The 12,051-nt window shown below is 37.8% G+C and overlaps 1 protein-coding gene across 3 annotated transcripts in view; it reads left to right on the top strand.

The window, feature by feature from the left end:
- Positions 1–12,051, top strand: part of RYR2 (ryanodine receptor 2) — a 733,452-nt gene that overhangs the window by 662,753 nt on the left and 58,648 nt on the right. For all 3 annotated transcript variants that reach the window (XM_082721308.1, XM_082721309.1, XM_082721307.1), the window contains 3 exons: positions 6,421–6,501; positions 7,250–7,338; positions 9,075–9,203. In XM_082721308.1, coding sequence (XP_082577434.1) covers positions 6,421–6,501; positions 7,250–7,338; positions 9,075–9,203 — 299 coding nt within the window. The remainder of the gene's footprint in view (positions 1–6,420; positions 6,502–7,249; positions 7,339–9,074; positions 9,204–12,051) is intronic.

Below are 12,051 nucleotides of genomic sequence, written 5' to 3'. Positions count from 1 at the left end.
TGGGGAATACGTGCCTTTCTAAGGTTTGTACGTGAGGATTTCAGTCTAATGATTGAACACTCCTTTTTCCACGGCTGTTACCATCATGTATGTTTGCGAGTATTAATATCCCTTCTTCCTAAATTTCTCCCATTTCTACAAAGCCTGACCTCCCACTTGTTTAAAAAAACAAAAACAAAAACAAAACCGAAAACCAGTTTTCCATGGCAGGTGTGTTTAGTAGACTTGTGATGTGCTCAGTGTTGTCCTCTCTGTATACTTTTTAGCCCTGTGTGTTTTCCTTTAACATATAAGGAAGTTCAAAACCAAAAACCTATATGAATATTTAATATTTCATTCCATCCTTGGATTATTTTTTTTCTCAGAACCATTAATCCTCATTACAAAGTCATTATGAGCTTGAAAGTGCAATTTTTCTTCTTTCAAACTTCTTGGAATGTAGTAGGAGAGATCGTATTTTATTTTTTGATCTTTTTGTGGTGGTCCTAGACTTCATCAGCAAGATGAACTCTTGAAGCGGATCTCATTCCGCAGAAATTGTTTGATTTTTAAAAATTGTGTACAAAGCATTAACTACCAATTAACCTTTCTAAATTTCCATCTGTATCTGATAATGTGCTGAATCGAGGTTCTTACTAGGCATGTTTATAGTGACCTCATCAAGTCTGTATGAAGTTGCAAGCAAAAGAATTAATTATTCATTTATTCATTATTAATCAAAACAGTAATCAACACAATCTCTCAATATTGGCTATCCTAATTTTTAGTTAGTAGTTACTTAGTACTTTAATTATTTATTGGCTATCTCTCACCCCAGATTTGCAGAGTCTGACACTAGTTCAGCTTACCCTCTGAGTTCTGACTACACTGCTCTACCCTTCCTCTAGGTCAAGTTTCTTTTCAAGAAAAGCCTGTGATGTTAGTTCGTGGCACTAAAGAGATTTTCCTAACATCCCTGCCCAGTTTTTAAACAGTAAAGCACTGATTGAAATTTGAGTGCTGTTATGTGCTAGACACTGTCCTACGCATCTGAGTTCTTTATGGGCTCAGCGTTGTGTAGACAGACTTGGAAACAAATAATTTTGAGACCCATGATCTGTGTGTATGAGTGGACTGAGTTGAAGTACTTAGCTGCCAGGCTCACGCGGTAAGGATCTCGGTAGAGGTAACAGATGGCCTGAAGTAGGTGTTTACCTGGTAAATAAGGAAGGCAAAGGAAGACATTTCAGTGGAAGGGAGCCGCACACGCAGGGCTTAAGGTACAAGGTATGACAAGGAACGTCACTGGCCTAATATGGCTGGAGAGAAATAAACAGACTAGAAGAGAAAGATAGTTCGTGGGACACTGTGAAAGCCTTTTGTGCCATGCGGAGGAATTCCATGCTTTCTTTCTGAGGACACGGACAGTCATTATGTAAGTAACATGTCCGTAGTATTCCATGTTCCTAGCATCCACTGTTCCGACCAGTGACATTCAAGTGTGTGATTGACTCATTCCTCAGCTAGCATGCTAAGTAGACCCCGAGTCTTGCAAAGATAGGGGGGAGCAGCATGATTTCCTTCATGGAAGTTGGGAGCTCTGAGATTATTATGTTTAATGATAGAGTGAGGAAATTTTTGAGAGTCTGTTTTTCATAATTACTGTTAGAGGAACCCATCTGTTTCGTGGGAGAGTGTTGCAATTAGATTGCCTACCAGTACTGTGGGCAGTGCCGTGTACAATGAATCCCGCAGGCCGAAGGCAGGGAGATCTATCAGGGTGTCGGTAGATGGAATGGGTGAAGAACAGTAAGGATTCTGGTTGGAGGAATGGGAACTGAAAGGCAGTAAGAGGTTATAAGAGAAGTAATCTGCAAATCCCATTTGAAAGCAAAAGAATGTCTTCCTCCGAAGCTGACAGGTCCTTTAATTCTGTTATCCATGGGACATACCTAATTTATCTGGCATAGTGGTCGTTTTTGCTGTCTTGGATCTGAAAGAATGAAGAGTACATTTTATGCACTGGTGTTAAGTCGAGTGCACGACGTATGTGGATTGATTAGTTACTACATCCACAACCCACTGGAAGTCTGTGTTTTAGAAACCTAGGTTTTTTGAACCTATGACTTCATGTCATTGAAATGTCACTTTGATTCCTATTGTGTGTTGCATATCTCAACGCAATTGTACTTGCTCAAACCAATTTTATTGTCCCAACAACCCTATAAAGTAGTTAGCTCTGGAGATTGTTAATTGCCATATCTGAATGATGAAACTAAGGCTCAGAAAGGTGAACAGATTTTCCCAAGGCCATATAGCCTGAAGATGGTTTTCCTTGGGTTCTAAAATTGATAAAAACAAGTAGGAGTTCACAATTTTAACTAACATAGGGTCCATGTAGTCAGTGATTGTTAGCTAAAGATCTTATTGATTACTGATGTGAGCTTTAGGAAGTGTAGAAACTAGAGCATACTGGACTCAGACCATATGATATTGAAATGACCTGTTCATTGCCTGTCTTTTCCATTAGACCATAAACTTCAGGTTCAGGCTTGTGTCTATCACTCCTTATGTGCCCAGGACCTCACAAGGTGCCTAGTGTGTAGATGACACTTAATGAATGTTTTTTGAAATTTACTGGACTCAAACCCTTAACTGGCCAGTAGCTAGTCCTAGCCAGGACCTTCGTCAAGTTACTTAACTGCTCATTTGTTTACTGAACTGCAAGATGGGATTTGTGTAACCTGTTTCATAGAATTATTGCAAACCTGAGATGAAATGATGAGAGAATATATCTAGCACAATGCCTAGCACACTGTGGTCACTAACTAAACGTTACTTGTGAATCCATTTAAAAAACTGTATCCTTTGTCAGTTGAGTGGTAGTATAATTTAAGCAGCCAGTTAAACCATTTAAGCAGTGACAGTAAAATGCCCACATGGAGTCAAATACCTGACTTTTCAGTATTTAAAAATATTTTTATCTTAATCTTTCAGTTTTGCCATTGTACAAAATAGATATTTGAGTCCTCTGAAGATCAGTGATCAAAACTATTTCTTCCATGGTTTTGGCAGGGTGGAGGGCGGTGGGGAAGCACTCTTGAGTTCCAGTTAACAAGCTTTTGTAGGGAGTTCTTTGATGCAGCCAATCTTCTATTTCATGTTATTCACCGTTTTAGCTTTCCATTATTGGAGATGCTGCCATGAAAAGACCTTATAACAAAGAGGATCTTAGTCTTCTAGTCTATTTATCCTAATTAAGTTGTTTTTATATAGGTAGTCTTTCCATTCATCACATTCATTTTTTTAATAATTATTGATAACTTTTAGCAATTAATAACGATTAAACTCAGCCTCTCTAGGTCACAGCATTGAGCTGTGTCCATGGAGGTTTTAGGTAACCAATAAAACAAACACTTAAGCAACTCCTTATGTACTTTTCAATTAATTAGATAAACCAATTAGTGAGTAGAACAGTGACCTTTAAAAATAATAGATTTTTGAGGGGCTGTTGGGTGGCTCAGTTGGTTGAGCATCCAATGCTTGGTTTCATCTCAGGTCATGGTCTCATGGGTTGTAATATCACATTGGACTTCGCACTCGGTGGGGAGTCTGCTTGAAGATTCTCTCCCTGTGGCCCTCCCCTCAGTTGCTCTCTCTCTCAAATAAAAAAATCTTTAAAAAAAAAAAATGAAAGTGATTAGGTTTTTAAAATAGGAACTTATTTTACTGGTAGCTTGAATAAAGAAAGTCTACTAATATTATTTCCAAGTGAAAATTGTGTTTTTGCAAATATTTTGGCCCACTAAAATTGGCTTTTCAGAAATATTGAACACATTTAATAATTAAAATCACCATATTCATCACCTAGGCATGTTGTTCCCATCCTTATTTAGTGTTCTTGCCACTGCTACTAATAATTGTAACCTTTCCACAATTTCTAAAAATGCTTCCACAAATTAGAAAGAGCCAATGAGGTTAGTGCACATGTTCTCATTTCACAGATGAGGACAGTAGGGAACACACAACCATCTCATCACCAGCAACAGTATTGAAATTACTCCCCTTTATTATGGTATTAGAAATCATAAGCCCCTTATAATGAAAAATGAAACCAAAGGAATGCCCTTTACCATATTCGCATTTGACCGTCATGTACCAATTACAAAATATTTTAAGAATGTCAGAGCACTTTCAACTGCATTTTACTCCATTTCGTTTTGTTACTAATCTCGGTTTCCATCTTACAATGGAATTTCTTTTGCACACATCACAAAATAGACGGTTGGTCCTGTACCTTCTGCAGACATAAAGCCATCATCCATCTCTGTTACTGTACCACTTACATGCAGCATGGGGAATGGCAGCATTTTAATCAGATCGTAATGTGTCCGTTAGGCAAGAGCACCCCAGTTTATACCTCGTATCCCCTGATGGTAAATAAAGGCTTGGCCGCCCCCTCCCACTCTCCTCTTCCCATTGTTCTGCTGTGTTCAGCGTGTTCCTCTGTAAGTGAAGTTACTTGTATGTGTTTTGGTATGTCATGAAACTACTGTGCATGCCGACAGTGAATACAGCCTTACGTCATAAATCAGTGTGCATGGTGCAGAGCATTTCTAGGAACATAAGTAGTCGATATATGTTTTTCGTTGTTAACCTTTCTGAGGACTTTCTTTCAAGGGTTACTTATTCCACATTGAGTATATGCAGTTTTCTAGAACAAAGACCATTTTAGATGGGCTCGCAAGGAGAGAGTCAATAAGTCTGTGTAAATAGCTCATCATATTTTGGTTTAAATGTTATGTTAAAGACTCTTCTGATTGAAATAGTTCACAGAGAGATACTGAGTAGCATCCGGGAAGAGTTCCCTTTATTAGCCTACACTGTTCTCCCTTTCTTTGCTATCCCGCCATGAATGTAGACACTGAGGAATGGGCTGATCAGCCACGGACTGAGAATCACAGCAATGCGCACTTGAACTTGAACTTGCCACACAACTATCTGTATGCATGGTGATTTTAGTTTGGTCACCAAATATCATATCTTGCAGGGAAACCAGGACAGTGATTTTATGTACTTTTTTTAATGTTTATATTAGTTTTCAAAATGGTTTTGCTTCCTAACCCTCCCATTATACGAAGCCTCTCACTTTGAAAGTCACAGACTACAGACTGGTAAGTCCATCAGCTCTCTGTCCTTATAATCATTCATAATTTTAGTTAAAGTAAACACATGGTCATTGCATAGTTTTCTTTCTTGGCCCAAAGTATTTCCAGTCTGAAAAGTTATTATCATTTTTTTTCAAAGACATAAGTACATCCATCCACTTGCCAAACAACATTTTTGTGTCATTTTAATTTCTGAACAACACATTTAGATGCCAGAACGTACACTCATAACGTTGACAGTTTTTCCACTGACACTCTATGCTTTTGAAATCAACTTTCATTTGTGTGGTGCCGTTTTTCCGTTTGTTTCTTTTTTGTGTTTTCGCTTTCAGAGTGACTTGTGATCAAGGTACATTTTGATTGAAATGTAGGTAAAATATCTGAACCTTTTTCTGAAGTGTCATGCTTGCCCCATAGATAGAGTTGTTTTTTTGTTTTGTTTTGTTCTGTTTTGTTTTTTGAAAGGTGAACGATTTATATGATCTGAAGAGAAACCAGATTACTTTTGTTTTGTTTTTAAATGATGCTTCTGTAGCTCTGAGCTAGCCTTCTTTTCACCTTTCCTGCTTAGTTTCACTCACAGAGCATGAGCCAAAGTCTTTCTTTTGGTTTGATACTTAAAATAGGTCTGTTCGTGGTTCTCTCCTCTGCAAGTAATGCTCCAACCAATGACGTCTCTGTATCAGATTATTGAAGCTTTTACTTTTTTTAAATCCATAGGCAAGCTAATGAGACCATTAGTTGAAATGAATTAAACAGTTTCTAGTCATTTAAAATTCTATTGTTATTTACAATTTCTGTTAATTATTCTTTAAATAAAAGAAATTCTTGGTCCTGTCTTCCTTGTGCATTGAATGCCTTTGCATTGAATCACTTGGTCTTACTCTGGGAACAAAGGAGACTTAACTTAGGTGTTTTTAAGAGATGTAGAGATCATTCCTAGAAGCACCTTATCCCCCCAAAAAAGAAAAGAAAAGAAGAAACGTTTAAACCTTCAGGTTGTTTCTAAAATGTTGCCAAACCCATGCTGCTACTTTTAACAGAGAGAAACTTGAGTTTTAAGATTCAAATGTTCTTTTCTGACAAAGAAAAAGTTCATCTATCTGCCAAGCGCATGATCGAATGAGCTTCAGATAGAACATTGGCTATGATTTGTGACTGTTTTTGGTTCAGAACAATGCTAGATCAACCTGCAAGTTTTATGGAGGTGGGGAGAAGGGGAGGGACAGGCCAGGGTAGTTGATCATGTCTGATTTCTCTGGATTTTCTGCAGGAGAAAAGGTTCTCCAGGACGACGAATTCACTTGCGACCTCTTTCGCTTCCTACAACTGCTCTGTGAGGGACACAACTCAGGTGTGTGAGACCCCAGGCTATGGTATGGTACCAAGGAATCAGAATTTTGAAATCAGTCAGCAGGCAGCCCTGAGCCTTCTTCAGTATGCTTAGTACATGCACGGTGACCTTTTGTGTATTGCATTCCTACTTGCAAAGTCCTTTGTTAGCCACTTCGCTTAATTTCCATCAGTTGTTCTGTTGAAGAAGACAGGTGGAAAAAAGAGATACATGAGATAGCTAAACAGAAATACAGGGCTTTATTTCTTTTATACATCTTCTCTTTAACTGGGGAATCTACTTCATTGTATTTGTATTTTCCTTTGTGGTTGATATAATTTGCTTTCTCGCAAGTTGATATAACTAGCTCTCTCCCAGACTCTGTAGGAAGCAGGAACTGTATCTTAATTTTATCTTTGTTTCCCAGCACTGAGAACAGTACTGAGGGACAAAGGATAACTGAATACGTAATTTAATTACTCCATCCCAAAGGATGGAACTCCTTCCGGTGATTCACATGCCCAGAGCTCTAGACGTAGGGATCAGGAAACAGAGTTAGCCACCTTGTAGACCAAAAATTGAATATTGATAGTCTGTGAAACACCTCGATGTGTTGGGATGCCCACGAAAAACACTCTTCTTGAATAAAGCAAGCACCATTCTTAGCCACGATGATTTTGCTGGAGACATCATTTGGTTTTGGAGTTCTTCAAATAACTCATTTTAAACTGTTGGGGAAGCTTTATTAACATCTTTTGATCTTATGTAGATTTTCAAAATTATCTGAGAACTCAGACTGGCAATAATACGACTGTGAACATAATCATCTCTACCGTAGACTACCTCCTGAGAGTCCAGGTGCGTTGCCTTCTGTTGGGAAGAAATGGAAGGGCGGGGTAGTTGAAATGACGGGGCAGAGCTCCTAAACTGTCGTGTTGTAATGTGCTCTGATGGATGACTAGACAGAAATTTTGGAGATATTTTGTCCTTGATCATAGCCTTTCACCAAGTCCTAGGGTGAAACTGCTCCTTTTGTCTTTGCCTCTGATCCTGGCTCCTCTTTGCCTCATTATTTCCTTTCTATAAGTGGGAATCTTTCCCTCACCCCCATAGTTTTCAGCTTGATGGCATTTCAAATTCATTTTCATTTTGCAAAGTACTTACATGCTCTGCTCCTTCTGCTACAGTTCATAGATAAATGGAGGAAGAGTATTTGAAACATTTTCAAAAGTGAGAAGGAAAGGCTTTCAAAATATCTACAATACACTTAAATTTAACAGGTGTTATTTTCAGCTATCCTGAAATGTGAATTAATTTTAAAATTCAGCTTAACACTCCACCACTTAAAAATCTTCCTGGGGGCGCCTGGGTGGCTCAGTGGGTTAAGCCGCTGCCTTCGGCTCGGGTCATGATCTCGGGGTCCTGGGATCGAGTCCCGCATCGGGCTCTCTGCTCAGCAGGGAGCCTGCTTCCTCCTCTCTCTCTCTCTGCCTGCCTCTCTGCCTACTTGTGATCTCTCTCTGTCAAATAAATAAATGAAATCTTTAAAAAAAAAAAAAGAAAAATCTTCCTGATATTGTAATAATCTTTCACACGTTAATAGACTGAATCTGAAGGCATAGGCTCCTAAGTAATGGGAGCACTGTACAAATTTTATTTCCCTCATCTTATTTATAAGGCTGGCCTGATAGAGTCATGCAAAACCTGCACATTCAAACTTTCAGTATCTCCCTGAATCTTTTGAGTGTGGAAAAGCACTGTGTGTGTGTGTGTGCATATATACATATATATATTTACCTAAAGCTTCCATTTTGGAAGCAAATTACAAAAGAAATATATTGCTGAAAACATATTGGTGATGTTTAAAATCATATCTCAAAACCCAAATGTAGTCTGCGTGCTAGACGACAGTGCGTTACTCCTTTAGCCAACTAAAATTCCTTCCAGTGTAAGTTATTGTTGAAAACATCCTGTTTAGAAAGGTTGATCTTGTGTATGGTTGTGTCAGTGTTTGTTTTTTTAAAATTTTTTTAAAGATTTTCTTTATTTATTTGGCAGACAGAGATCAGAAGTAGGCAGAGAGGCAGGAAGAGAGAGGGGAGGAAGCAGGCTCCCTGCTGAGCAGAGAGCCCGATATGGGGCTCGATCCCAGGACCCTGAGATCATGACCTGAGCCGAAGGCAGAGGCTTTAACCCACTGACTGAGCCACCCAGGCGCCCTGGTAGTGTCAAGTGTTTTTAATAGACTAATCAGTTTCTTGAGGGGCATTTACAGGAACAAGGAACATTTGAGAGTTCTCATGAGGAAACATTATGGGCTTTGTTGGAGAAAAAGCCCTGATGTCTGTAACCCAAAAAACATCCATGACTTGTCTAATTTTTGTGTTTATGTAGTCAACATTTAGCTTTGCTCAGTGGATGAATATATGTTGATCTTATGAATCCTTATGTCTGTGAGATTCAAGATCATCAGAGACAGTCATTTTTAAAGCTAAGTTTTCTGCTTCTTCTCTCCAACTGCTATTTCTGTCTAGGGAGGACAGGTCAGTGGTAGCTTGAGGTTGTATCTTAATCCTATCACCCCTCTTTTCCAGGAATCCATTAGTGATTTCTACTGGTATTACTCTGGGAAAGACGTTATTGATGAACAAGGACAACGGAATTTCTCCAAAGCAATTCAAGTAGCAAAGCAAGTCTTTAACACTCTCACAGAGTATATTCAGGTAAACATTTAAATATTTCTGCCTTTAATGAATAAAAATAAAAAAGGGTCAACTGGTTACCTTTGAATTTCTTTGGAATTCTTTGAAAATGCAAGATGCCTACTTTCCTACAATGGCCCACATTTCCTGTGAACATTTCGTATAGATTTTTAGTCAATGACAATTAAATACCAGGTTGAGATGTGATGTTATATGGACTGAATTTGCTTTACTGTTTGGCAGATGGAGATATTACTGATTCCTTTGAGACATGAACAAGAATGTTGACTCTCGTATATCTCTAGAGCCTGGAATGTGTATTAAGCACTCAGTAAATATTAAAGAAAGGAGGGAGAAAAAAAGAAGAAGGGAAAGTGAAAGGACAGAACACTAAATTACTCTGTATTGTGTTCCAGTAAAAGTAAGGATTTTCATAGAAACTTTATATAAAAGAGAATAGTGAAACTTCATGTTAGAACACATACGTGTGTGGGTATACGTACACTCACATACATATAAAATCGTATAGTAATGTATATTTCAGGTATAATTGCAATAACCATGAAGAAAGTATCTTTTTTTTTTTTTAACATCAATTTGTTTTATATTTTCTTTAGGCTAAACTGCTAGACTTAACCTGTAGATTTTTTAAAGATTTTATTAAATTCTGTTTTTTTCAACATGTGAAGCTTTGGTATTTGCTAGGGGACTGTCAGCCATCTTTGTTTTCTGTCTCCTTGGCCAGTATCTCTCTGAATCAGTCAGTCAGTCAGTGTGTTTGAAGTGCCATGTGCCTGGGAGAAGACAGGAGAGATACGTTTAGTTTGTTTCATTAGACTTAAACGAATCGTGCGGCAGGAAGAGGACCTAAAGCAGGAAGTAAAAATAGCAGATGGTCCCCCAGGGCCTAGCATAGGTGCAGGTGTTACAGGATGAACATGCATGGCCAGGGGAGGGTGATGCAGGGGAGGGTCTGCAGAAGTGGGGCGTGAGAGGGAATGACCCCTCCTCTCCTCCGGCCCCTTCTCTCCTCTCTAGTCATACCTGGAAAGGATCTCACTTTCTGTAGTCTCTCCCTGGGAGGGAAAGAGGACCCTTATCACAGCATTTCACAATGGAAAAGACACACTCGATCATTCTGAGAATTTTTCTTTAAGTCAAATAAAAGTGAAAATTTAAATCTGTTTTAGTCCGGTCACATTCCTCTTTCCTTGTCTTGACTGGCTTCTATTGCTGCTTTCGTCTTCTCAAGTGTCTTGTAAGGTATAGCCATAGCATTCTGTGTGGATTCTCTTGTTTAAGTAATAGAATTGTCCAATGACATTAGGAAGCCAGTGAATTCTATAGAAAGCTGATAAAATGGTTTCTGTATCACATATGGAACTTAAATGCCTTTCTCAGTGCACAGCGAGCATTTCCTAGTTCTTAAAATAGGTGAGATTCCTAAATTTATATAAAACTAGGAGAATCCATTAACCTCTCACTATGTGCAAAACAATTTTTTTATTGGGATATACTTGACAAAATATTGTATCAGTTTTAGATATAAACATAATGATTTGATATCTGTATATATAGCAAAATGATCACCAAACTAAGTCTAGTTAACATCTGTCACTATACGTAGCTACAGTTTCTTATGAGTAGGAAATTTAGGATTTGCTCTTTCAGCTCTTGCAACTTTCAAATATGTAATACGTGTTATTAACTGTTGTCACCATGTTGTATGTTACATTCCCTAGACTTATTTATTTTATAACTGAAAGTTTATACCTCCTGACCCCTTTGCCCATTTCATGCCCCCCCAGCTCAGAAAACTGGCAGTCTATTCTGTATGTTTATGAACTTTTTCATTTGTTTGTTTGTTTAGAGTCTACATTTAAGTGAGATCATACAGTAATTGTCTTTCTTTGTCTGACTTATTTCGCTGAGCAAAATACCCTCAAGGTCCATCCATGTTACAAGTGTCAAGTTTCTTTTTTTATGGCTCAGTAATACTCCTATAGGGGTGTGTGTGTGTGTGTGTGTGTGTGTGTGTGTATGTGTGTGTGTGTGTGTATGTGTATCACGTTTTCTTCATCCATTCATCCATCAGTAGACCCTTAGGTTATTATCGTATCTTAGCTACTATAAGTAAAGCTGCAATGAATGTAGGATTGCGTGTATTTTTTTGAGTTAATGTTTTAATTTTCTTCAGATACCTGTAAATGGAATAGCTGGATCATTTGGTAGTTTCATTTTTTTTTTTAAGAACTTCCATACTGTTTTCTGCAGTGACTATAACAATTTACATTCCCAATAACAGTGCACAAGGAGTCCCTTTTCTCCACATGATTGCCAGTGCTCGTTATTTTATATATACATGTGTATGTATATGAAATATATGTAAATATTTATATATGTATATATAAAAGCATGTATATTTATAATAGCCATCCTAAAAGGTGTGAGGTGATATCCCGTTAGGATTTTGATTTGCATTTCCCTGATGTTGAGTGATTTTGAATATCTTTTCATGTGCCTCTTGGCCATCTGGATATCTTTTTTAGGAAAATGTTTATTCAGGTCCTCTGCTCACTTTTTAATCAGGTTTTTTTTTTTTTTGCTGTTTAGTTGTATGAGTTCTTATATACTTCGGATATTAACTCTTTATTAGCTACATGATTTACCTGTATTTTGTCTCATTCAGTAGGTTGCCTTTTCATTTTGTTGATGGTTTCCTTTGCTGTGCAGCAGGCTTTTAGTTTGATACAGTCCTACTTGTTTGTTTCTGCTTTTGTGGCCTTTATTTTTGGTGTCAAATTAAAAAAAAAATTATCGCTAAGACTTACATCAAGGAACTTACCACTGTATTTTTTTTAAAAAGCTT

Source organism: Mustela nivalis, assembly GCF_964662115.1.
Source record: "Mustela nivalis genome assembly, chromosome: 2".
Taxonomy (NCBI): Eukaryota; Metazoa; Chordata; class Mammalia; order Carnivora; family Mustelidae; genus Mustela; species Mustela nivalis.
Note: the sequence above shows the minus strand (reverse complement) of the source record. Positions and strands in the feature narration are given on the sequence as shown.